Source organism: Cyanistes caeruleus, chromosome 3 (genome assembly GCF_971803275.1).
Source record: "Cyanistes caeruleus chromosome 3, bCyaCae1.hap1.1, whole genome shotgun sequence".
Taxonomy (NCBI): Eukaryota; Metazoa; Chordata; class Aves; order Passeriformes; family Paridae; genus Cyanistes; species Cyanistes caeruleus.
The window spans coordinates 82,534,770-82,562,291 of NC_141703.1; the positions used below are offsets into that span (position 1 = coordinate 82,534,770).

General features: G+C 38.7%; 2 protein-coding genes across 22 annotated transcripts in view; both read right to left on the reverse strand.

The window, feature by feature from the left end:
• Positions 1-1,990: 1,990 nt before the first annotated feature.
• On the reverse strand, positions 1,991-3,112 carry CCDC89 (coiled-coil domain containing 89). Its single transcript, XM_023921622.2, is given in 3 exon segments — positions 1,991-2,322; positions 2,324-2,428; positions 2,430-3,112. Coding segments are annotated over 3 exon segments (1,038 nt in total). The 3' UTR covers positions 1,991-2,072.
• A 2,741-nt stretch (positions 3,113-5,853) lies between these two features.
• SYTL2 (synaptotagmin like 2) overlaps positions 5,854-27,522 on the reverse strand; it is a 52,851-nt gene continuing 31,182 nt past the window's right edge. For 3 of the 21 annotated variants that reach the window (XM_086882287.1, XM_086882288.1, XM_086882289.1), the window contains 13 exons: positions 27,311-27,410; positions 25,424-26,281; positions 24,744-24,815; positions 19,304-19,405; positions 15,539-15,633; positions 13,791-13,910; positions 12,628-12,797; positions 11,919-12,021; positions 11,323-11,493; positions 10,894-10,972; positions 9,897-9,996; positions 8,932-9,137; positions 5,854-7,923 (listed from right to left, as the gene is read on the reverse strand). In XM_086882287.1, the coding sequence (XP_086738413.1) occupies positions 7,778-7,923; positions 8,932-9,137; positions 9,897-9,996; positions 10,894-10,972; positions 11,323-11,493; positions 11,919-12,021; positions 12,628-12,797; positions 13,791-13,910; positions 15,539-15,633; positions 19,304-19,405; positions 24,744-24,815; positions 25,424-26,281; positions 27,311-27,410 (2,322 nt within the window). In that variant the 3' untranslated portion in view covers positions 5,854-7,777. Of the gene's footprint in view, positions 7,924-8,931; positions 9,138-9,896; positions 10,259-10,893; positions 10,973-11,322; positions 11,494-11,918; positions 12,022-12,627; positions 12,798-13,790; positions 13,911-15,538; positions 15,634-16,704; positions 16,753-18,294; positions 18,349-19,303; positions 19,406-20,589; positions 24,816-25,423; positions 26,282-27,310; positions 27,411-27,522 lie in introns of those variants that run through there. The other 18 variants (XM_086882271.1, XM_086882273.1, XM_086882285.1 and 15 more) reach the window with 14 other exon arrangements.

Here is a 27,522-nt window from a genome sequence, read left to right on the forward strand (position 1 = left end):
GGGGAGGCGTGTGTAGGTGGGGTGTGTAGGAAATGTGGGTGTACAGGAGGGAGAGGGGAGTGTGACAGGGGGTGAAGGAGGGAATGGGGGCAATGACAAGGGGTTTGTGTGGGAGGGAGTCGGGGGGAAGCTCTCTCACACGTAGACATTGCCAAAGGATGGGAAGGAGGACGTCCCTGGGGAGTGCAGAATGTGGGGTCTTTCCCACCACACTCCATGGCTGGGGCTGGGCCAGAAGCCTGTGGGGCTGTTCTGTCGTGCTGCCAGAGGTTTACTCTGCCCAGCTTTAGAGTATTTAGGCACCTGGTTTCAGGGTCTCTTGCAGTGACCAGAGGGATGCAGGTGCCCCTCGTTGCCTATGGACTAATTCAAACAGAGCAGCCAGCCACACTACCAAGGGCTTAGTGTGTAACTTGAGTCAGCTAGCATTTACACTGTAGCTGCCAGCACTGAGATTAACTAAATGTGTATGGGGAGTGGGCACCTCCGAGCAGGGAAGTATGGTTAAAAAGTAGGAGAACGTGGTCCACAAGGCTCATGTTGAATGACACTTGTAGGAGCCAGGATCAGATATGCCGTGGTTTGTCGCACAGCAGATAGTAGAGCAATACTTCACAGCTGGCTTTGTGTGGGTTCAAGTCCAGAGAAATCCAGAAGAAAGGCTGATAGCAGCTGCTTACGTAGAGTCAGAAGCAGAGAATGGTTTGGGTAAAAGGGACCCTAAAAATCACCTAATTCAAACCCTGCTGCCTTGAGCTAGATCAGATTGCTCAGAGCCCCATGAACCTCACATTGAACACTTCCAGGGATGGGGTTATCCGCAGCTCTTCTGGGAAACCTGTGCCAGAGCAGAAACTGCCTTCAGCCAGTCTTTGAGATGAACTGGTCACTGGCCTCCTGACCTGCTGCTTCTGGTCATTTCTGTAAATGACTGCAATAGATACCAAGTCTGATACTGTCATGTGGCTTGCAGATACTCAGGACCAAGAAATACTCAATCCATTATCTAAATTCTTGAGTTATCCCAAGGTATAAGCATGCGGCAAAGAACTTGAGGTACTCTGAAGGCAGTTGCCTACAGCCCAGGTGGGGAATGCTGTTTGACCTGTCATGGTGGTTGTTTTGGCTTTTTGGGTTGTTTTGGTGTTGTTTGTTTTTTTTTTTTGTTGGAGATTTAAAGAGCAGGAGCTTAATCTCAGCAGCAAAAAACTTCCTTCTTGCCTAGGAGACAAGCAAGAGAGAGTGGGAGGTCTCTGTATCCCAACAGTGCTGACAGGAAAGATTTTTCTTTTTGTCAAAAACTGCCAGACATGCACAAAATGGAAGAGTGTATCACTAATATTTATCTGCAGAAAACAGCTAAAAACAGGAAAAAAATCCCTAGTGAACATCTAGAACATCATCGTATTCCAAAGAACAGATTGAAATCATCCAAAAGACTTGACAATTTATTCTGAGCTGAATGGGGATATAAATACTACTCTGGCATTAAATAGGGTTTAAATGACTGCAGAAATCTGTCAGACTACTAGAAAACTATAAACAGTAATTTGCTTGAGAATCACTTGTTTTATGATATTATTAGATTACCTGTTATATCCCTGAATTTAGAGAATTCCAGAGATATTGCAAGGTATCATTTCTTTCTTGAGGCCTCAGAGCCACTATGTGCTCAGCCTGTGTTGAACTTCAAAGCAGAATCAAATACAAAAGGCTAAGAGATTGAGCTTTCAGTCATCATGAAAAATAAAGTGATTTAACAATAAAAAACCTATGATTCAACAGAGATTAGCATGAAATAAATCAAATTAAAATTTATGTTTTCCACCCTAATCATTCATGTCATGTGTTTGACTGGTTCAATGATCCATGTTCAGATTTAAGAGTGTGGCAACTTACATTCATAAAAGTGTAATGACAAAAAGGTTACAGAACTGTCAGTGGAGGAGGGTTTAAGCTGGTGAGGACACTATAAAGAAATCAGAGGATGGTCCCATGGAGAGGAACAAAATTCAGGGGGGTGTGTTACCATAGAGGCACCTGTTGAGAGGAGAACAGAGAAAAAACTGCAGTTATGCAACAAAGTGACAGAGTTTGACATTCACAGCTCTCTCTTTAGTCAGCAAATCCATACTGTGCTTTCTGTAAGCATTGAACCGCAGCAAGAGTTCATTGTACGCCTGCTTGCTGTGCTCTAGCTGTCCTAGGAGCTCTTGAACCTTCAGATCTTTGTCTGCTGCTGCTGCCTCTTTCTCAAGGCACCTTCCTGCCCTCTGCAAGACTTCTTCCACGGTCTCTAGCTTCTCCAGCTTCTGAATCTCCCTTATCTTGAAGAGCTTTGCTCCTTTCCATGGCCAGGTTCCGTAGCTGCTCTTTCTCTTCATGTGCCCTTTCCAGCTTGCTGCCCTGAGCCCTCTGCTGACTCTGCCTGCTCAGCCCTTGCAGCAGCTTGTTGGTGCCTCTCCTGTAGGAGCTGCAGCTGCTTCTTCAGTGAATCCTCCTCCCAGGCATAGGCATCTGCTTGCTGGCTCTGAGCTTCCAGAAACTCCTTCTCTCACTCCCAGGCTCTGTGACTCTCATAAGCATATTTCTCCTGCAAGGAGCATAACTGCTGTGAGAGCTTCCTGGCCTGGGCTGCCAGCCGGAGTACTTCAGCTTCCTTCTCCCTCACATCCTGCCTGAAGAGTGCTTCCCTGTCCTGCCGCAGGTGCTTGTTCTCCTCCCACAGCTGCACGTGCCGTTTTTTGTGTTTGTTTTTGAACTGGATCATCTTTCAGTGGTTTTTGACCAGACCCATGAAGCGCCCCTCCAAATACTGAATACCCTGGGTCTGGGTTTTAATTTTCACAGCATCCTCTGCCCTCAGTTTCTTCAGCTCCATGTTGAGCTGCTCCAGGTCTCTGCAGCATTCACGTGTGTCATCCACTTTCTTCTTCAGTATAGAGACAAGGTGATTATGCTGTTCTAAGTATGAAAGCAGCGGTGCCTCCTCTCTCCACTCCTTAGAGCTCTCACAGAACTCCTCCAACCCTTTTGTCAGATCTTCCATGTCTTTGACTGTCTCTGGATCACCTGTGGAGTCAGCCATCCCTGCTCCTGTCTCCTAAGCCATGGAGCCCCTGTCTCATGCAAAGACAAGATAAAATTTTACAATGGGTGCTTCTGTCAGTGACACTTGGGATGATTAAACAGTGCCCATTGGTCGTGTGGCCAACACTGCTGCCATAAGTTGGTGGTGTTTCTCTGGAAGTCAAGAAAAAGTGATGTGGGGGAACAGGACCTCCCAAAACCAAAGTCAGCCAGCAACCACAGCTGGGCCTCCCCCTCCTCTGGTTCAGTCAGGCACACCGAGACTCAAGGTTGCCAGACTCCAAGAGCAAAAGCAAAGAATGTGGGTTTAGTATTTATGCAAGCCTATTCATTTGCTGATGACTAGCTTCACTAATTATTCCTTCTTGAGGCACTGCCCTTGTAGCTACAAGAACTGCTATTATATTTAGGTAAAAAGCTTGTAAGTGATAAAGCTGTAAATAATTCCTTACGCAATCTTTTTCCTCTGCCTTTATTTTCTCCTACAGCTCTGTATTGTAACTGCAAATAAAACACGGAGGGTTACGTCAAACTTCTAATAGATTCAAAAGATTTCTATGATAGTACATTGCTTGTTAAAAATAACTGAATAGCCTTACCCCATGCTTAGAGATTTATGAATCAAATAAAAGATCTATACAATGTTAATAATTAGTGAATGTTTTGTGATACAAAGCCTCTCTTCCTGGAGAAACAGCTCCTCATCAGAGTTTGCACACTGATCTACTGGATTATTTTAAGCATGTAATTTTAAAAATGTAGTTCTTCTTTTTCAAATAAGGAAAATATTGATATTACATATGCACCAAAAAGGTTATCGGTGCTGAATCACACAGCATGCTACCTAAACATTTGAAAAATTAGCCTGAAATTCATCTACAAGTTTTTCATGTGGATGCAGACCTGAAACAGCATGCTGATAATCAGGTTTTGTGAATTCCGAGCTTTGACTAGAGGTAAAGATTGGATGTGGGAAGGAAGCTTAAAGCAAGGATGAAAGATAATGTACAACAAAAATAAATAAATGCCTGTGAAGCACAAAGAATTTCAGAGCTGTGTAGTAGCAACTGCTACTAGTAATTGCTATTAGTACAGACACAGCTCTGCCTCCACCATCCTGCACTCTCTGACTGCTGTTGCTATTGCTACCTTGGATCCTTTGCAAATAACGGAGGAGGGAGGGAAGGATGGAAAGGTTTAGGCCATCCAGTGGAAATACAATGAAGAGCAAGGTTTAAGAAGAGAAAACTATTCTCTTACCAGGTATTTTCTTTCTCCTGTCTGTTTGTTTTCTCTCCTGTTGTGAGGTTGTGTTACCATAGAGGTAAGATGCTGAATCCAGTCACTCCAGAGCTCATGACCTCATCCAGGCTGCTTGGAGCCAGGCCAGCCCACCAGGGTGGCTGAAAGAGCTGGCAGCTCTCTGGCAGTTTCTTAGCAAACAAACATTGCTGACACTCTCAAAAGCACACAGATTTAAAAAAGGAAAGAGAATTTCCAAGCTTGAACAACTCCTCATTCTCAGCTTATGCCCTGCACATGCCAGAGGAGATCCGAATAGCAGGCTCTGACCTCAGACCACACTCAAGGTCCATAGAAAATAAAGACAGACCTTCCCCTGAACAATTTGCAACTTTATTCAGCAGCTAATAAAAATCTGGCAGATAGGATAGGGAAGGGAAAAATAAATGCAACTGCAAGAAAGAAGTCAGTGCAGGTTTTGCTGAATTCTCTGGAGAAGGATACAAAGGAGAAAGAAGAGAGTGCTGTCAGTAACAGACATGAAGCAAACAAGAGAAGAAGGGCACAGTATGCATTTCAAAATGAGTAAAACCAAAAGCAATGGGAGTTGCTGCACCAGCTCAGGCTTGCAGCCTTTACTTGCAGAGCTGGGAGGTTTCTGAACACAGAGCACAAAAGAAGACCTAGGACTTTGAAGCCTGGTTTATAGCAAGTGAAAACCATGTAATTTAGAAGATATACACATATGTATATATGTATATACACACACAGGTACTAAAAAAAAAATAAATTATGAGCTAAAATAAAGATGAACTTTTAACATGAAGGAGAAGAGAGGAGGGAACTGTTGCGTTTCTCCAGACAAGAATGAATATGCATAAAGATATTATAGGAGTGTGGCTGCTTTGATTCTTAATTCCAGTTCACCTTTATGACAAAGCATATCTATTAATTTATCAAACTGCCCTTTAATGATAGCTAATTATGCACCTTTAAAATTTTGGTTATGGATGACTAAAGGCTTTTCCTTTGACTTGAGAGCAAAGTAACAAGTTTCTTGAAACTTTTTGTCTTAATCAGCTTCCCGACTCTCATTTCTCTATCAGCATATTATCATACTACTGAAATAAGGAATTCTGTATATTATGAAAAAAAGAGGTATTAAAAACTGGGGAGGAATTTTTGTACTTATGGGACAGTTTATGTTACTTGGCTCAGTTACTTGATTAACCTAGATGAGTACATAGTACTTCTGTGTCACTAGCTAATCAAACTAGTTAATTACAAGTGCAGTGTGCAAGTAAATCTTGCATTCATGTTCAGGTAGCTTTTCAAAATTTGAAAAGTGGTATGCAGAGTTTTTTGGGAGTGGTGGTATGCAGTGTCTTTTGGGAGTGGTGGTATGCAGTGGTATGCAGAGTCTTTTGGGAGACCAGAAAATTGTGTCAGTTTCTAGGAGGGCTAAAAAACCAGCAAGACACAGAATTTCTTCTACTTGATCAGAAGACAAGGAGATTGCCATTGTCACAAACAAAACATTTTATTTTGATAGCAATGAAGTTCAAGTATTAAAATTTTGTAGAGTATAGACCATGGCACATTACATGACACTTGCCTTAAGACACTATCCCTACAACAGAACCCAAAGCTGTTTTGACTTAGCAGTCATATTTGAGCTTCACAGGAGATACAACTACAATAAAAACATTAATCCTGAGAAACTGAAGGTCATGTTCACAGCAACCTCTGTTTTCAGGTGAAAAATTAATTCACATAAGGAGTGAATACAAATAAATTAGGTGCCTATTCTTTTTCAGAATCACTGTAATTTCAAGAGTGGCTCTTCAAGAATGGAGAATCAAAGCAGCAACTGTACCATGTTGGTAAGAATACATTGTTCTGAAGTGTCATGTGCACATGTTCCCTAGTCAAAAAGTGTTTTTTCTATGTCTGGCAGAGTGGAAGCTGCAGCAGTTACTAATCTCATCCAAAACACCTGAAGCAGGAAGATATCAAAGACTGGCAAACTGCTTTTGACATTTGTAAACTCCACAGACTGCTTGGTTGACAAGAGGAAAGTGGATTCCCTGGTAGGTTGAATAGCATCTTTCCTTTTTTCCATTCATAGTGTATAATAAATACCAAGTAGCATTTAAATTTGTATAATTAAATCAAGCAATTGTTTTTTGAGTTGTGAAGAGCTTCCTTCTCCCCTCTGCTCTAACTGAAGTAAAAGATTTCACCAAATTTTAGACTTAGCTGGAGTAAAAAACTGTGTATTTATTTTCAAAAATGTTGTCTGTCTGCATTTTGTTACACTGCATGCTGAATGGCTAACATAAACCACTGGCATGTAATAAAACTGAATTCCTATTTCATTTAAATAGGCTGAATTTATTTTTAAAAAAAGAAAACAAAATGAATATATATTTTGTACTTTATGCATTTATCTACTAGCATTTCTACAAGTTACAAACTGCAGTCTTATTTCCTATGCCTCAAAACTAAGCAAAGCCCACCACAGTCCTACCAGTCTCCTAACGGTGGCGCTGAAGCACAGGTAAGTTCACTTTTTGCAAAAATAAAAACCAAAACAAGCTAATGGATACAGGTACAAACAAGTGCACTTTGGAGAATAAATACCCAACATTCTTGTCATCACTAAAACCGGCACATTTAGATCCTTTTGAGTAGCACTGGAATAAAAATAGTTTCACCTTTACATCTTTGGCACTTAAGTATTGTATGCTAGGAAGATGATTAACACATTTTTAAGCAAATTTTTTATAACCCTGATTTTTTACAGTACATTGGAAGAAGGTCCTCTGCACCTTGTAGAATAGGACATCGACAGTACCACTTCATGCCACGCTTCTTTCATTGGGGGAGTAACTTTCATGTCCTAGAAATGTACAATTACAACTGGAGGAACCTGCAGAAACTGTGTTCTTCACGACCATTTCATGCTGGAGAGATCTGACACAGCATAATGAGGATACAAACACATAGCAATGAGCTTTAACACTAATGTTGCTGTCTTATCAGTAAGACTTCATGAAAAATCCTAGCAATCTACAAAACCAGTTGACTTGCTCTTATATTTCTGCTGGTTATTTGGATTTTTAAGGGATCAGCAATGCTTCAGTTAGACAACACAGTCATCCAGATATCACAGCAACCTCTGACACTGAGTTCTGTAAACACCTTCTTTCTTGAAGTTGCTTTCAGTGAATAAGAAATTTTAAAATCCCTACAATTTACATAATGATCTGCAAGCAGATGTTCAATTTAAAATACAAAGTGACATCTGACAGCACAAAACCAGAACAGTAACAGAGCCGAAACTGACAAAAAAGCTACTGTGTTCCTCTTCTAAAGTTCCACCCCCATGCTTTTAATTTCATTCCCAAGGTTTCTTTTTGACACTAACAAATAAAAATCCACCTTATTTTGTCAATTTTGCAACCATAAGCATCCTGAGAGGTAGTGTATCTTCTATCCAGGTGTTCGGAGAGTTCATCATCTTCTCCCAAAGGGCAGTTTCATCTGAAGTAGAATCCATCCAATCTACTGTAGTTCCATAGCTTTTGCCTAGAAAAATGTCAATTTTAAAAGAAAAAAATGTGCTGTAGAATTAAGTGCAAACAATCAAATTTGCCTGCTCTAAAATGGTTACACCTCCTCAGATAGTTGACCTAATGCTTTGGAGATTCAGTTCTGTATTTTTACTCTTGAGAAATTTTGTCAAATACAATTTACAAAAATTTCACACAAATTTTGCCATCTTGGTCCAGAGTTTGTGGATTTTTTTATCCTTAGTCTTTTTGTCACAATCCCAAGGAAAAAGATGCCAATTGCCCATGCATCTGAGTTTAACAATAAGTTTAACAATAAAACAGGGTACTGTTTTTTGTATTTTGTACTGAAATTCAACCTTGGGTACTCTAAAATTCAAATTAAGATTTAATATTTTAATTTGTAATTTAGGTTACTATGGTGAACCATGCAAGAAATTATTTTGTGAAAAGTAGTTTGTACATTGCATTTCTTGAGAAAGCTCCAAATACATTCTCCCCTCAGATCAGAGGGCAGAATAGAAGGGAGAAATAAAAGAATTGTATGATTTTCCTGTTGTTATATCTGCACATCTTATATTACCCTTATGCTAATAACTTGTTTGCATTTATCATTTTCCTATTCAGTATCTTCCAATCTTATCCTGCATTCCTGATCTATCCTTTTATTTCCACCCACTGCTGTCTTTACACTATTTTTTTGCATGAGTAAGTTTGCAAAACATTATCACTTTTCAGGCACAGGAATAGCATATTCCTGTACTTTAAACAGTACCAGATACACTGTATGGCCACACACAGGTTTCTTTCCAATACTTCTCCTTGTCAGTCATCCTAACCCTCCTAACGCTACTATTATTTACATTTCAGGATCTGTTCTGAAGAATAGGTATGTTTCTGAATGAACTTGTTCAAGAGAAAAGAAAGACTGAAAGAAAAGAGAAGAAATGAAAAAGGAAAAAAAAAAAAAAAAAAGGCAAGACTGCTTTGTAAATTAAGTATAAATGTGGTGATTGTCCAGTACCTGTTCCAAGGCCTATCCGGAGGCCCCCCAGAAAATGGTTTGCTAGTTTGTTGTGATCCCAGACTGTGAGTTCTATGCAGGCTTCTTTTAAATCTTCTGGTCTAAAGCCATCATAGACCATGGTGTGGTTGAATACCGGGTTTGTCGTTTTTGCAACTGTCCTTGTTTTCTGGCGACTTTTTCTGCTGGTGTCTGGAAGAATGGTACTTCAGAGAGAAAAAGCATTGTCAGTTTGCACTTGTACAGCACAGCCAGCATTAAACATACTAAAAAGGCAAAAGCTGCTGATTAACTGTGTTTTGCATGTTAAAGTAGAACTGAAGATAAGGTGCTTTACAGAGATGGAGCGAAGGGTCATATTCTCAGCCCCTTACAGGAAATACTGGCAGCAGGTATCCACCCTTGTGATTCAGAGGATGTAAGGGCAAGTCAGGTGGGGAAGAGGCACAAGTGAGTTTATTTGCTGTGTTATCACTGATGATGCTGAAACATTTTTTGCTGCCAGAGATTTCCCCAACCACCTTGTTATTCTTGTCTCTTCACATCTTTAGTCTGTAGGCGGAAAGGAAGGGGGAAGAAATGCAACTGTTTTCACACTATTACACTATTTCACGCTTGTCTCCTCCCCAAATTTGCTAAGCTAAACCATGTTTCGCCACAACCGTGCTTTGCTTAAACGTGAATAAAAGCCAGAACAGTTTGACTAGTCCTTCCAGCAAGTGACTGAGAGACAAAACCAAAGTGTAATAATGACACAGAAAGCTCTCCCTGTAAGTTTTAGTTGGTACATACTTAGTCTCTGGAAGTTGTAAACTATGCAGGACAATTTGCACTACATTAAAGAAGAATCAGAAGGCAATTCAGTGTTCTTTTCATATGAATGTAGAAAAAGAAGATACAATTAGAAAGCACAATGGTAGCATTATTAGGCCATCACGTTTGATGACTTCAACCACAATTCTTACCATTTAATGAAAGAATTGAGCCTATTGCCTCTCAGAAGAGGGAGGTTATGGCATTCCTTCACCCAGATGTGGACCTCACCAGTAGATAGAGTCTTCTTTCCTGTAAAAATAAAATATCTGCTTAAGGAGATGCCTTTTAAATATATTTTGTCTGACACAGCAGTTCTTGCCCATTTGTCGAGGTGATATTCAGCCTGGACTTATCTCACATCTTAATTCAACATTGCTCTCTGTACTCTCAAAGTTGAAATCTTCATCCCATCAAAGTACTACAAGATCACATCATGTCTGCATTCCTACAATGACTTTTCTTCTGATACAACTAAGCAGACACATGCCACTGGTCTTCTCTTCCCAAGACTCTAGATAAACAAACAGATCAGATTGTCATCAGCCTATATGATGTTAGCATTTATTGTTGTACTTTCAAATAAGCTCTTTTATGCTCTTAATATATTTGATTCTTACTGACTGTCTGTCTGGATTAAAGACCTGACCTGACTTCACTCTCAGATTTGTCCACTATCTGTTGCCAGACAAGATTAAACCAAACTGATCAGACTGCTATAAATTTCTGCTTTCTAAATATCTGCTGCTACTTCTACATCTAGTATTGCTTGAAATTCAGTGTGTTATCATTGTTTAGCACATCACAGCATCTGTCTGATGATTTATAATCTCTAAAATTATACAAAAACCAGAATTTTGTTACATGTATATATTGCATTACAGATTTTAGATTATGACAATGAGGTAATTTCTTCATCAGTGACATTAAAAACAACAAGAGATCTCAAAACAGTCTTTGGGGTCCTTAACTGCATTCACAATCAGAGTGACTTAGTCCTCTAAGGAAGAAAACAGAAAACTTTTATGTTGAAAGAAGCTGTCTGAAGTGAATGACAAACATTAAACAAGGGTCTTTTTTTTTTTAGTTAAAAAAAAAGGACAAAATTCCCAAAGGCTTGATGAATCCAAGCAAAGCAGTAATGCTTACCTCCAATTGGATGTGGGACATACTGGAGGGCTAGTTTCATCTCCCCTCTGTTTTCTAGATTAAGAGTTACTGCTGAAGTCTGAAATGAAAAAAAAACCAAACATCTGATATTAAAATGGTGCTGTACTTGCTCCATATCTTCAGAAGGTTTACTCCATATTTGGTTAACAGGCACCTTCAGATTTCTGTTGCACTGACAGATTTCATTGTCATAAGACAAATACTTTGAAATTCCTACTCCTTAGATTGTGAGAAAGTTTTTTGTACTGTAATAGCTAGCTAGACTAAAAGACATCTCAGAACTGTATTTCTATGTATAAGTATTTATGACGATAATCAGCACAAAACCCACAGAACACACAAGACCAAGCTTAAATAATGATTTGGTTTTGCACTTACACAGCAGAAAATGCAAAACAGCCAACCTACCCTTGGCTTGAGAGGAAACCAGTTTATCTGCTTATTGGATGGATCATTCCAGTCCCAAGTTCCTAAATCCAGCTCCACTTCACCAAGGAAACTATTCCTCCCAAAGGTATCATTGTGCCAGACAGAGATATTGAGGCTTTGATTCTTTAGGAGCTCCTTCTCAATTTTATACTGCCAGGTAGAAGTAAGAAAATAAGAAATTAAGTTGAATTTTTATCAGTGCTGTATCAGAAAGTGATATGGTTAGAAAAAAGTGTCTGGGTTTATATGTCCATAACTGCTCACTTCTGCATTTCAGAAAGCATACAAACCACAACAAAACACAACTATTTACTTTTTATTTCTATCACCTTAAGCTCATATGTGGCTCATGTTTGTTTACACATAAAAGCATAGAGCCACCAGTGTTCTCAATGCTGGATCCAGAGACCACTGCAGAGCTGACCTATCAATGGAAACACATGACCAGTTCTGCAAGGCAATCCCTCCCATGCTAATGTCCCTTTTGAGTGCAATCTAGACCTGTGCCCAAAAGCTGAGATTCCTCACACATCACACATACAGTATATTATGTCTAGTAATAGTTTGATAAATACCCGCAGTATTTCATTATAGACTGGATTAAAAGTTTTCTTTTTGACAGAAGTCTTCCGTTTGCCCAGTCTGTATTTCTCTGGAAGCAGGTAGGTCTTTACATACCTAAAATTGAGACAGGGTTGTTAGAAGGGTTAAGAAAATTCCAAAAATCTAAAAAATCCAGACCTTCTCCAGCTTCACCTTACAAAATACACAAGTATTTGCTTACAAAGTAAAAGAAATCCACTTGAGTAGACATTATGTTATTCAGCTTGTATTTTTAAGAATTAAAACAGCAGTGGTGATGTATGTCATAACTTTCTTATAATATTCTTCTCCAGGGGAAAATCTGGTGAAATATCTCCTCAGAACATGAAAATAAAGAATATATACCTGTAGCAGGCCCAAATGTCATATTTATAGGTGCTAATCCTACTGAAAATGTATCAAAGTGGAATTTACCATCTGAAAAGTGGCATTTTAAAAGATAATTTAATATTCTTTAAAGTGTTCATTTTCTATGTTAACATATATACACACCAATTTATAAGGGTTGTTCGATATTGAATCAGAGTTAAAAAAAAACACCACAAAGCACATTATAGCCTCCTCATCTGTTTCTTTGGTGGTTTACTCCCGGAGGTTAGAGAGACTGGAAAACCCCAGAAATTTTCATTTCCACATTAAAATAGACTTCCATTAGAAAATAAATGCATTCTTTGTACTTACGGGTCTGAACGTTGTCGTTTAACATCTGCTACTGCCAGCTCTTTGCACTGGCAAATAAAGATGTGGAGCTCATTCAGCTGTTCCACATAATCAATGGCAAACTGAATGTTCCCCTTCACATCAACATTGCCAAAGTCTGCACTATAGATGCTCATTAGGCTGCCGCTCACCTGCATCGTACAAGAGGAGAAATATGTTCCAGACATTGAATTTCACCAGATATTTCAGGGCAGAAGTTGTGCTCAGGATTCAGAAAGTAAAGAAATCAACTGCATCTCTTTAGATGTAACAATAAAATGTAATGGACACTGTTATACAAGCTTCTCAGCAAGCAGATTAATGAAGGAAAGATATTTGGAAATCAAAGGGGTTAGACCAGGATTCTTACCAAAAAAAAAATAAAAATGAATGGGTTTACTGCATTGAGATAGAAGGAATTAAATTATAGGATGCTGTAGATCTGAAGACTGACTGCTCAGATCCTTGACATATTACTTCTAAATCTTCTCAGCTGATCTTCTAGCAGAAAACAAGCCTAAGAGTTTAGGAAAACAGACTTTCTTGAAATACTAACAAGAAGATTAATAAAGTCTATATGGCTGAATTATGTACCTAAATATGTAACTAAATAAAACACTGAAAATTAAATACTAAATACAGAGAAGAAGAAAGATGTGTGCATACATATATGTATTTTATCCCAACATCCTTCCTCAGAATTCTGTTTTTCTTACTCCAAGTCCATATAAACCAATGACTTTTGGTTATCTAGTTGACTCAACTACACACCTGATATATCAATATCTCCTGCTTTCACTTATCTCTCTCCCCTTTCTCCCTTTCTAAATGTTTGTCCTATATGAGTTGTTCCTCATTTTCAGCTACAAATGTAAGCTCTAAAGGTAAAATCCATATCTTTGTTCAGAGCCCTGAACAAGCTCCAATATATTACAAGAAAAAAAAAAAAATCTATTTAATTGTACTTTACTTGCTTCAGGCAATTCCATGCAAGGAATTATGTTATGTTCATATAACAGAAGTGGAAAGAAGGAGAAAGAGATGACAAAGGAAGAAAGATAAGGTGAATGAGATAAGAGCCAAAACAATATTGGAGAAATTAGCAAAAGCAAAGTGCCATTAAAATAATGCTTTGTTTTACATACAGAGGATAAGGAGGCCATGCCAGAAGAGCTGCTAAGATTGGTTAGAGAGCTGGGACTCTTCTTGATTCTGCCAAAGGAATAACTGCTTTCTGATGCTGTATCTGTCTCTCTGTCATCACTCTACAAAAACATCACAGAAAGAAAGTCTGTGTACGTTCTTTATAATCACAAGGAAAATTTAAAAAAAACCAAAACCAAACAAACAGAATTTTAATGCAGATTGAGACTCAGTGGAAGTCTGAATTTAATTTCCCTTGTAGTGCAACATGAATAATATTTCTTGAATTAGGTCATGCATTTAAAGTTGAGAGTTTTTCTGATGAACTGATAATTTTTTAAAGCAGCGATGCAACCAGATTTAGGGGTTTGTTTGTTTGTCTGTTTTAAATCTCAAGTAGCAATGAAAAATTACGAAGTTAAGTTTATTGGGACAATTAAACTCAACTTCTCTGTGTCACTGTCTCATGCATAACCTATGCAATTGATAATGCTCAGTCCTTTTACAGTCCTTTCTGTTATACAGTAAATGCTGTCAGTTCTCTGCCTCTCTCTTAAGGGCACCTGACCAGAAGGTAACATTCATAGAACAGCACTGGATACCATGAATGGTTTATGCAAAGTCTTTCTTGCAAGAGGACAGGCAGGGCTTTGCTTTTCCATGAGGAGATTGCAGCTTTTGTTTCCTTGGTCATTATCAGGTTATGTACTCACAACCCCATTCCATCTCAATGCTATCTCTGCACTAAAGAATTGATCCCCTTCCTACATGTGCCTTCCTACACAAGCTGTTACAGACAACTTCATCTTCCTGTTGTATTCCACCCATGAACAATTTACAAGGTCTCCCCACTCCTTCAAACAGTTTTGAACTGGTGTCATAGATCTTCTAATAACAGATGCAAGATTAGTAAAATTTCTACACACATTAAGAAAATAGTTATTTATATAAATAAACATTTAGCATATAAAGACTTTTTCATTTTGCTTATAAAATCTGGTTATGTCTATTTTGTTGAGTAAAGGAAGACCAGGATTGTTCCTCTGTTTCAGAGGTCAATGATAAGGACTGAAAAATGTCCAGCCTATCTAGGGCAAAGCCTCTTGAGAGAAAATTGCTTTGGAGAGTGCTATTTGGGACTGCACAGAATAAATCCAGAGTGAAGTGACAGTTAAGCAGTGTGGATAATCAGTCCGGTTACATGGACTCTTTGAAAGACAGAAAAATTCTATGTCCTCCTCCTAGAGGAGAAGGATATATAGTAATTAGATAAGGGGGAACTGGCTTTAAACTAATAGGTTTAAATTTAAATTAGGAAGAAATTTTTCACTGTAAAGGTGGTCACAGCAGTCACAGGTTGCCCAGAGAAGCTGTGGCCGACCCCACCCCTGGAAGTGTTCAAGGCCAGGTTGGATGGGGCCCTGAGCAACCTGGTCTGGTGAAAGATGTTCCTTAGCAGGGGGGCTGGAACTGGATGATCTCTAAGGTCCCTTCCAAACCAAAAATTCTGTGATTCTTCTGAAAGAGAACCATAGATGTCATAGGCCTAACGGTTCAAATTGCTTATCACTTTCAAGCTTCAATGTCACTTTAGGAGATTTGAATATGGCCTCTGAGTTTGTTCCAAGGTTCACACCATGATGATGATAACAACAATAATCATGCATGGCATGTCATTGGGAGTTCTGAAACTTGCACAGAATTAGTGGTCAGGTACCTGAAACTATAACACTTCAGAGATGGTGCTTACCTCTTCTTGTAAGAATGATGGTACTGACTTGCTCAGTCCTTTGAGTTTTTCGGGGTTGGAGAAGAGTTTATCAGGCTGTGAAGTCACTGTGGAAACTGCAAAGCAGTAATTCAAAAGGCTTCAAAAACGTTTGTACATCAGAACAGTGAGATTCCATAACAGGATGCAGTTAGAAGCAAACCACTCTGGATGAAATGCATGCACATGCACAACCAGCTTGGATGTAAGAGGTTTTGTTTTTTTTCTCCCATAGGACTCAGAGAAGCTGTCATTAGGAAGAATAATCTACTTTGCCATTGCCTATAACAATGACCAACAAACTTCAACAGGACCAGAAATATTGCTTGATATGAGGCAGCCTGGGTGCTACAAGCAAATTCTGATCAAAAGTGATAAAGAAAACATTGAAATTACCTTCTATATTTTCTTCCTAGAACAATAAGTACACTTCTGCACTAACAATAACAACACTGACATTCAAATTATCATAATATTCTTAGTAAGAAGTCAGCATACAAGCCAAATTCTGGTCTAGTTACTCAGTCTATTTAACTGCAATAGGCAAATTTATGTAAATCAAGCAAATTCTAGACCTGACCACGGAAGTTGCAAGTATTCCTACTTAATTATAAGATCCATATCTTATTAATGATGCACTTTTTTGCACTCTGTCTCTTCCACAATTGCATACCTCTACTGCAGCTTACTTCTGTGGTCTTTCACTGTACAAAACCTAACTGTACAAGCTAGGCTTGCAAAAATAAAGTTTGCTTATGATCCTCAGAATTTTCCATGCTGTAGCCCCACTTATATTTAATACACAAAGATGAACTGCATACACATTGTGAGATGCATCAATATCATGTGACAGAAAATGATCAGCCAGCTACAGGAGCATGTATTTATTGCAGAAAATGAAACACTGCACACAATGGGATTGTCTGCAAGGTCAGTGAAACTTTTGCAAAGCTATTGATGTCAAAACTCAGCTAGTGCTCAACAGATCAGTTACTGTCAGTATGCAATTAGATGCAGTACTTAGAGCAAGTAGCTACTCCAGATGTGTAACTTGTTAGTTGTTAAATGAAAGAGTATTGTTAATTTACTAGTTCAGCTATCAGAGGAAAAGTCTCTCCAGTATCTGCTGGAAGAACCGTATTACTCACTTCCTGCTGCAGTTTCAGTCCTCTCTTGATGCTGATCAGGTTTCAGACCTGCTCAGTGCAGTATTAACAGTCATTCAGCAGTACTGTTTTGCAAGGTTATAAATAGCATCAATATACTTAATATGTGGGATTTTTCTGAGTTTTTTTGGTGGTTTTGGGTTTTTTTGGTGGTTTTTTTTTTTTTTTTTTACTTCCCAGACCCCATGAACTTTGTGGGTTTTTTTTTCCTTCCAACAGTTAGTGGTGGTTTAAGTATGAGTTCTGTATGGGCATTAGATCTGTTTGATTTTGATGCATCATGGAGTCTGTTTATGCGAACATAAATTCAGAACTAGGGACGTGGCTCAGTGGTGAACTTGCCCATGCTGAGTTAATGGTTGGATTTGATGGTACAAAAGCTTTTCTCCAACCTAAACAATTCTATGATTCTGTTTCCGTGTCTTGCGCTGCTGTTCTCCTTTGAGGAGCTGGATCATAACAAAATATGAGTGTAATAAAAGTGTACAGGCTAAAAAAATCAGTCCTTTCACTGCTCCAAAAGAACAGTCCTTTCAAAAAAACTTGCCTTATTCTGCCTGTACAGCTATCAGTTTGGCTGTGTGTCATTTTTTCATAACTTCAGTCTTAACAAATCAAATTCAAATTTGCCCTGCACTTTTCAGGTTAGCCTCTACACATTCACACTGAATGTCAAACAGGCTTTCAGTAGAGGTCTCCACTTGAAAGCAGAGTGCAGGATGGTGCTTAATCTTGTTACTTTACTGGGTGCTGTAGGTATCCTAATATGCTATGACTATCCTACTGATACTATGGGCCACTGGCATGCACAAGGCTTTAAAGCATCTAAACCATGAAATAAAAAATACAATTGCACACAAGAGTTCTTTTAAAACTGCAGTGCTACAATACAGTAAATAAAGAATTGTGTGCTATGTTCCACCATATTCAATATTATTTGATGCTTTTCAATTCTGTTTATTTCGACACGTTCTTGGAGCAGGTTTGTTTTTTGTTTTTCTTAGATTTGGAATTTCTAAAAGTATATAGAAAAAATTAACTGTAAGGCATCTGTAATGCACTAATGGACTGATGATATCAGCAGTTGATCTAGAAGTTCATCTATTGCCTAGAATAATGCTACTTTATAGGACTAAGGCAGGGATATTTAGACAGGTTCCTTTCCAACTGCAGTATTCTGAAGGGTCTTTTGCACTAGCAAAAGTCATCTTGAATCTTACAATGCAACAGATAAACAGAAAAACTGAATATTTACTGAGGCCAATTTCTTTCAAAGGAGCTTGTGTTCAAAGCTCCCAATGATTTCAGTTACTCACAGGCTGAATGACTGAAGGCCAAAAGAACACACTGATAAATGGCACACTTTCTACAGATACGGGAGGACATAAATAGATTCCTTAAGAATAAACACCACAACAGAATTCTACAAAAGCTTTCCAGCCATGCTGAAGGTAACCAAATCCAAACACACAATATAATTATTGGTTTAGAAAAAAAATAAAACTGCACTAGCAAACCATTGAAGCCATTGAAAAAGCAACAAACTTCCATGCAGACACAAATTATATTTACCATCTTCATCACTAAGAACTAATTCTTCCTTTTGTTTATTTATTTTTTCTTTATCTGTGCAGGAAAAAAACAACACAGTTAGAAATTTTGTTATTTGGTATAAAATGGATGGCAGTGACAATCACAGAATTAAGAGTAATGAGGACCAAAACCACAGACAAACCAGCAGAACCATGGGAACAGTTAAATTCAAGAGAGGTTTTTACTTGACATTCTACCTCAAAGCCTACATCCAAGCAAGGGTCTCATGCTGACATAGTTTCTCCCAGTGTGTTGTTGTAACAATGTTAGTGCACACCTAAAACCTTAAAACTGGTTAGAAGAAAGCAGTAGCAGTATTAGAAGAACAACTTGCCAGTATCTTTAAAAAAATCCACATCTCCATGCTTCAGTTCACAAATAGAAGTTCAGTCTGTGTCTTCCCCATTAGACATGAGAAGCATGAAAACACTCAGGAGCAGGGTGAAATGAGACAGGAATAATAATTTAACGAAACCCAAGGAATCCAAGTAGTACTGAGGGAAGCTAGGAATTAATTTTAAGTATAATATTAATGTCACCATATTCTCTTAAAATGAGTTTGATACATTTACTGCTAGAATACACTGGTGAACCATTACTAAACTCAGGTTTTCATGCTTTCATTGTCTACTTATTCAACCCAAGCCAGCAACCAGGAGACAATGACAGTAGCTGCTCATTACTGTTTTGGGTAATTGCCAATACTTCCACAATTGAAAAACTATCCAAGAAACAGTTAATCACTGATCAAGACAGTGCACTCCTGAAAGATGTCTGCTTCACAGACCAGCCTTGTTCCAAAATTAACACCAAGAACTGAAAATTAAACCATATGAGAAAATAATCTGGTTCCAAAGTACAAACTCCATACAGCTTACTGAGAAACAAAACCAAAGCCACAACTTGGCAAGGCTGTATGGAAGACCAGTATGAAGACATTTAAGCCAAACTGGGAGTCATGGGAGACACACACAAGCTTTGTGCTCACTTGAGGTAGCTGATGGAATGTCCTCTAGACTTTTGGAAGGCTTTTTCCTATCTGCACTCCTTTTCAAAGCCATCAAAACAGGGTTTAATTCTTCTTCAGAACCTGTTATGAGACAAAACACATGAACACTGCACACACAGACGTGCCACTTCAACCAAGTCAATGAAGAACCAGTCACAGGTTTCTCATGAGAATCTATTTTGACAATTAACAAAGACAGCAAACATTCAGTGAAAATACAAGATGAATCAAAAAAAATAAACATCTAATTTTAAGTGTCCATTTGCTCTCTCTAAACACCCTCAGTCATCAGCAGAGATAGACAAGTCTGACAAGTGATTTGCCCTGTGTAGGTATAAGTCTGTGCTTACTGACTAATAATGGTGTTTGGGACAATTATTGCATTCAATTGGTTAAGATTAATATAGGATAAATTCAGATTGTAGCCATTTTGTAACCATTTTTTCATGAATCAGCACATAAGAATTTTTGTTTTTTCCCTTTGTGCAAATTTTTCTGTTATAACCTTTCCACAGAAAAAGTAATTTTGTTTCAATGCTTGAATAACCAAATAACCCAAACCAAACAACCAAAACCACAAAAAACCAAACACCATTTCCCCACACACATGCAAAAAAAACCCCAAAACCCAAACAAACACAAAAAAAACTCCCCACAAAAAATGAGCTGTGGATGTATTTGGAACCCCGAAGTTATGCAATTGTCTCCAAAAGTAGAGACAGACTTAGCTCCTTCAGAAATCTTTAAGACTTTCTTTCCTCCCTATCTCTCTTTCCTTCCCCTCCACCAACAAATCAGTGTTGCTGCCTGTAATTATGGGTGAAACCACATTATGTTTCATTTTTCCTCACTTATCTTGAGTTTTCACCAACTTTCTTCAGAAACCTCTTTCAAAACAGGCTCAGATGTAAGTTGGCAGGCCCTGGGAACTTCATATATTTCTCAGATTCTTCTTCAGAAGAAGATATTCCCAGTTTCTCAGTATGAGACTAAAAAGGTTAAACTATCTCCTCCACCTTAAGCTCTTTGATGACTATCATACACTACACATTGACTAGAACTACCATTTAACCAAATAATGTGAATCCTAGTAAACTGACCTCTTCATTTATATGGCCATTTTTCAGCGCAACAGGCAGCAATGATAAATGAAACAGCACAGGGTATTGGTATTATCCTTACTTCTAGATATTCCACTGATAAGTATTTATCTATCTTCAGAGACTAGCCAGTCAAACTAAAGAATGAATCAAGTGAGCCACTGATAATTTTTTCCTCTTTTAATCCAGTATATTTGAAGGGATTACCAGATTGAGTGTTACAAATTTATTAATTTGAAGGCAATGTCACATGGGATAAGAAAAGTGTAAATCACAAAGACTGAATTGATTCATGCTGCTAAACTATCCTTACCAAAAAAGGCTTACCCAAGTGTAGTATGTGTCTGTTAAATCTTTCCAATCAAACAACTTAATTAGTTCTTCCCACCCCTCCCAAGAAAATATCCAAATCTCTCAATTAAGAAAGTATCACACAGACTTTCCACTAATATATTTCAAGCTGGATAAAAAAAAATAATTATTGTAGCTATGTTGAACTCAGCACCATGAATTTTAGAAATCAGGTAGCTCATGAGTTGAACTTCTATTCAGAGTTCCAGAGTGAGAATCAGAAAACTTGGATCCCAAATTTATGTTGCTGCCTTTCTCTTCATTGTTATCCTCATGCTGAGACATGAAGCAGAACTGAGATTCTTCTGGCTGGGGGTAGTTGATCTCACCTTTAAGTGCTGTAGTTGCTCTTCTGAAATTCATCAGTGCTTGAAATTCTGAATTCTGTTCAGAAGCCTCCAAGAACGTGCTTTCAATCATCCCTTTTTCATTTATCTCAAATGGTTTGATTGCGACCATATTTGTCTTGCCTTCCAAGGAACAAAGATCAAATGAAACCATGTTTCTCTCTCCTATTTTGTTAATAGCTCCATCTCTTTTAAGACCAGAAGCTTCAATTTCACTTACTGCAAGATCATTAACTGAGGCTTTGACGGTCTTTTCTGGAGCTCCCACTTTGAGAACTATCTTCATATGTGTATCATAGCTACTTAGGGCATTGTATGGCTGTGAGTTTGTCATGAATAGAGTCTCTTTCTCTGAGGGAAATGTACAATCCTCAACTTCTTGCTGATATAAGTCTCTGGATATTGGACATGAAACTGCAGATACTTCCTGAAGTTTTTCTAAAGAGCGACTGAATTCACCAAATTTTGCATTATTTGAAACAGAGGATTTTTCTACTGTTTCTTGTATTTCTTGAGAGTGATCTCTGTCTCGTTGATGTGGAACATATATACCTACACTAGTCTGTATTTTATCATGCATTTTCTTATCTATATTTTCCAGCACAGAAGCTGGTATTTCAGAAACCTCTTTTGGTTGATTCTGAAAATTAACATCAGACCCTGTATATTCAGCGTTGGACAGGGCAGATCTTTCTGTGGTCTTACCAATTCCCTGCAGCAGCTCTCCATCATGCTCATAGGCTGTGCTCATAGCTTTCACCTCAGCAGTCTCCTGTACTGTGCTCTCAGCACATTTGTGTTTAGGAGAGGGCGTTTCAGAGGCCTCCTTCAGCATCCTCTCTAAAGCAGAACTCAAGCTACTGGCCTTGGATGGGGCAACAGACTTTTCTATATTCTCATTGATTTCCTGAGCTACCTCTCCACCATGCTCATAGGTCATGCTTTTAGCTTCCACCTCCAGAGTTCTCTGTACTGTGCTGTCAGCATGTTTTGGCTTAGGAAGAGGTGTTTCAGAGGCCTCATTCAGCAGCTTCTCTAAAGCAGAACTCAAGCCACTCGCCTTGGATGGGGCAACAGACTTTTCTACAATCTCATGGATTTCCTGCAGCACCTCCCCATCACACTCATAAGTTGCGCTTTTAACTTGTGCCGCAGCAGTCCTTTGTACTGTGCTGTCAGCACGTTTGGGTTTAGGAGGTGGTGCTTCAGGGGCCTCTTTCAGCAGCCTCTCTAAAGCAGAACTCAAGCCACTGGCCTTGGATGGGGCAACAGACCTTTCTACAGTCTCACTGATTTCCTGTGGCACTTCTCCACCATGTTCACACATTGTCCTTTCAACTTGATACTCAGCAGTCCCCCATGCTGTGCTGTTGGCAAATTTGGGTTTAGAAGGGGGTGCTTCAGAGGCCTCTTTCAGCAGCTTCTGTAGAGCAGAACTCAAACCATTGACCTTGGATCCAGCTACAGACTTCTCTATGGTCTCATGGACCTCTTCAGGTGGACCAGTAGCTTCTTGGTGTGCTGATTCTACACTGCAGTTATTTTGTGATATACTATTTGACTCATCATATGTTTTCATTCCCACCCTTCTGTATTCAGAAGGTTGAGATACAAGGGTTTCTTTGAGAAGGTTCTCCAAACCAGCTTGAGGCCTTGGGGAGCCCTCAAGGGTATCATCCTTGTCTGCTGCCTGATATTGTAGATACAAAGGGTCAAATTCCCTAAACAGCTTTCTGAGACTTTTTCTGTTCTCATGCTTATGTGTTGATGACACATTCACTTGTCCTGTACTTTTGCCTATTTCTTCTCCTTGATCAACAGGAGAAATAACGTTTCTGTCTTGCCCTTTTCTCTCAAAGACCTTGCACTGATTTGACTGAAAATGCGTCCCTTTTAAAATGCTTTCTTTTAGGTTTAAGCTAAATGACATCTCCAAGGCTTCCTTTTCTAGCTTCTTTAGACATGATTTAAATATATCAAGCTCACCTTTGGGTAGAACAACTTTATCCACAGTCTCTGCAACTTCCTCTTTATCCAAAGGAGTAGTCTTGTTTTCCCCTTTTTCTATAGGTAAATGTAGTTTATCACCTACTACTTTCTCCTTTAAAGCATCTTTATCACCAGATGACTGGAGCTGCAAGGATACATGATTATCTTTTGATGAAACAATGCTTTTATCTGTGTATTCTCTAACTTCATGCTCTGGAAGACCCATCTTCTCCTGTGATTTTGAGATAACTGGCTGGCTGTCCAGCTGGAGAGAGTCTGTATTTTTTGTGTGTGTCACATTCAGACCTCTTAGGATAGGAGATCCTAGAGATTTTTTGCATACTACAGAATCTAGTTTCTGTGTTTTTTCTCTCTCAGGTGTTTGGGTTTGTTGTTTAATTAACTCTTGCTTGCTCACATTATCTCTGCCTTTTTTATCTTCCTTTGATTTTCTTTCACAGATTATTGATCTAGTATTATTTGGCAAAGAATCATCTTCCCTGTCAATGCTACTCTGGAATTTAGCTCCAGTATCCCAGAAGTTTCTCAGACTCTGGAAGTGTGAAGGATCTGAAATTTGTTTCTTGGACTTCCCATTCATCTTTTCTTTTAAAGACAAAACCTGGAAGTTTGGCTTCTGTTGGGAAGAAGCAGGAACTTTTCCTTTAAGAGTCTCCTTCTCATCTTTGTCTTTGCTTTTTGGTGAAACTGAAGTGACACCAGCTCTGGGATGCAAGTTACTGGCTTTTGGGAGTTCTGTACATTCACAAACTTTATCAAACTGAAGTGTCCCTTCTGCCTTTCCAAATGCATGGCCTGGTCCAGATTCAAAAGAGTGCTGACTTTTGTTTCTTGACGCCTGGCTTGCACAACTTACTTCAGGACTTCTTAATGTGTTCTTGCACTGATCATGCAATGCCTTAGGTAGATACACTGCAGATTGTTTCAGTTTGTCACTTTCTCTGAGACCTGTCAATGCACAGCCACCTGATGCATCAGTATTGATACTAACTCCTTTCTCTCTGTGACTGGGTATAGTTTTATCCCTTTCCCAGAAAGCTCTGATCTCCCTTATTCTTCTTTTTTCTTGTATTGCCTTCTCTGATTCACATTTCTGAGCCAGTAGCTTGTGCCCTTGATGTTCCAAGAGATTTGATTTCTGATTTTGTTGTTTGATTTCTTGACCATGTTCTTTTTCTTCAACTCTTGTACAACCAAATTCAGTTAGCAATTTATCATTTTGCTTCTTATTTGCTTCCTCTGTCTTAGGCTTCACCCTCTCCTTTATCAGCTGTATGTTTTCTGAAGTAAAGGATGTAGATGAAATACTGCTCTGTTGTTTAATCTTTCCAAATGGTCTCTCTTCTGTATCTTTTGTTGTTCCATGCATGCCAGGCCCACTGTGTTCTGTAGGAAGAACTGCTCTTCTGATTGACATGTCCACTTCCTCTCTGGGCTCCCTGCCTTCGGACTTCATTGATACAAGTTCCTCATCTTCAGTACTAGAACTTCTTCTAAACCAGTCTAAAACTTTTGATACAGAGTCATCGTCCACTTTCACAAGTTCATCAGCATGTTTTCCAGGCTTGAAAATGGTTTTAGCATCTCTCTCCTCAACAAGATCAGGCTTACCTTGTTGAAGACTTGTAGAATTGGTATTGGACATCTCACGTGCTTCTGTTTCAGCCAAGAGTTGATGTCTATCTACAATGTAAACAAATTTATCAGATTTATGAATCAGACACATGACTAAAGATGTTTGGTCTACCTAGAAAATTCTCAGAATTTTTTTAACTGTTAGTGGAGAAAAAGAGTTCTCTGTCCTTGTGATTTTTGAAAAAACTATACCATGGGCGAAAGTGAAGAAAATTCCTGTTCTGAAACATGGAATCATTACTTCTGAGGGTACAAGCCAAGAAGATGAGTTAAGCCCATTCTTAAAGGAAATGTCTTCATTGAAGGGAGGCACACAGAGGATGATAATCCAGCATTATTTGTGTTTAGTCCCATAAGCAAATCCCTAAGTCACATCTGAATTACTGCCAAGGACAACTGACAGCACTACACTAAAATAACATTCACAACAGAGGTGCCTATACTGGCTCTGATAAGACTACCAAGAGGAGATCATAGAAGTATTTTTAAAAATATGATTTTTTTAATTCTGCAGTAGCACATTACTGCAGTAGCACATTCCTACTACTTCTGTTTCCTAGTTGTTAATTGCTAGCTACAAGTGATCCACATTAATGTGTTATGTGAATGTGTTATATCCCATCTCATTCCATTCTTCACTTCTATTAGACTCTTACCTGCTTGGATCAGGATCTGGTTGGATTTTTTTTCATGTGTCTCATTAACACTCTGTTCATTATTGCTGTTTGACAGGATATTGCTGGAGGTCTTCTGTGGGGTTTCAAGTTTCTTGGGAGTAACTGTATTTGTCTGGAAGCTTTCACTAACTGGGAAGACTGATCTGTTACTGTCACGAGGGCTGGATGCAGATGTGTCTTCTTGTAAGCCATCTATTGTTTTCATTTGTAAAGCTGATAAATAGGTTCCCAAAGGCTTTGCAGCAGGAATTTGCCTATCACCAAGTGAATCTGATTGAACAGCATAATTTCCACTATTCTTTTTTTTGTCAGGTTTTAAGATATCATGGTCTCCTTTTTCTTTAACATGGCATAGCTGTGGGCTTTGCAGAGGTTTTCCTTTACCTGAGCTGGATGAAAACCTCACTTGTTTCAGTTTTTCCAGTGAGTTTTGTGTGGAATCTTCTGCTTCTTCCACAACAGAGTTCTTCTCACCTTCCCCTTCAAAAATAGTTGTGGTAGAAAGATCATTCTTTTTCTGGACATCTAACATTTGACTGACCCGAACTTCTGAGTCAGTGGAACTTGAGCTTGAGCTGCGTTTCAGAATGCCCCTGGGCGGGCTACCAATGCCATTAATCCTCTCGGTCTGCTTGGTTGGTTTGGGGGCAAGGCCTTCTCTTTGTGATACAGAATCTGCTGCTTTGTGAATTAGTTTCCTAGCTTTTGGGACAGGACGATTAACTAGTTCCTTCTGTGATGGATCAGTAAGTTCTACAAAAGGCTTCTCAGGTTTATCTGATTCATCATTTTGTAAGTTTGATTTAGGTGGGCTGTCTTCTGAGACTGACCAAATTTCTGGAAGACATAGAAGAGCTCATCAGTTTACGTGACATTTGCCAGTAGAAACGGAGAGATGTGACAGTGCAGATCTAAAATGCAGTGATTATACTGGTTTATTAAAAACAACTGCAGCAAAAACACATCCAGTAATTTTACATAGGTGTTGATTTCATTTTTATGTAACTGAAATTTTTAGGAAATTAAAAGCTTGCTGTTATTTCTCATTTTAGAAACATTAACTATTTGATGATAGCAAAGAGAGCACTCCAAGTTTTTTATCAACATTTTTCCTGCAAGGGATAATGTTTGCAGGGAAGGGCAGCTTTTGAATACACATACACCTCTTTAGTGTCAGAACAAACAGCAACCTACAAAAATGGAAACTGGCTATTTCCACAGTCATATGGAATAAGGCAAATGCAGAAATAATCTCCTGGCAGGGACATGAAGGGTTTTATGTTCCTACTATGCAAATCTTTCCTTTTCCTGTTAGCATGCTTCACAACAGAGACAGGAGAGTAATAGCTACATATGACTCTAAATTACAACTTCAAATGCCTGTATTGTGATATGCAATCACTCATCAACTTGCTTGCAAAAAATACTGCTGGAAAGGGAGGCTAATAAACAGGACTAAGGAAACAAAGGAAAAAAGTATAGACCAAAGAGAGCTAGGCTGCTTCTGTCTTGCTAATTAGCAGCAATGATTGGAAGCTCATAAAGACAGCTATGTCAAATTCAAGGAAATTTCACTGTCCTTCTGTTAGAACTTCAGGACAAGCAGCCATCTCAGAAGTAGTGCTTAGTACTGACTAGAACTATGTGCAAAAGAAAGGAAGCAAAATTCGTTTACTCATGTCTACAGCCATTTCCCAAGTATATTCACATGCTTTAGATGAGGTTTGAAATAAGCTAGTTAACAACTCACAGTACTTAAGACAAAAAGGGTTTTGATCTCTTTCAGAAAGAAGCAATGAAAGTAAAAATAATTTCCCTATAAACCTACAGGAAATTCACAGTTATCTGCTAAACAAGTATATTTACCCTTCTTTGATAGCTGAGGTACAATGGCTGGTCTGTCTTCTGATTCCCCATTGTTCAAGTTATCATCTGATGTAGTGGAATTAAATGGATTTCTCCTTTGCTAAAATAGGAACAAACATTACTGTTGCAGTCAAATTCTTACATGACAAACAGACACAAGTGCAGTGATTTCCTCTTCCCCACTATCTATCAGAAAAGAGTCTGAAGGCATA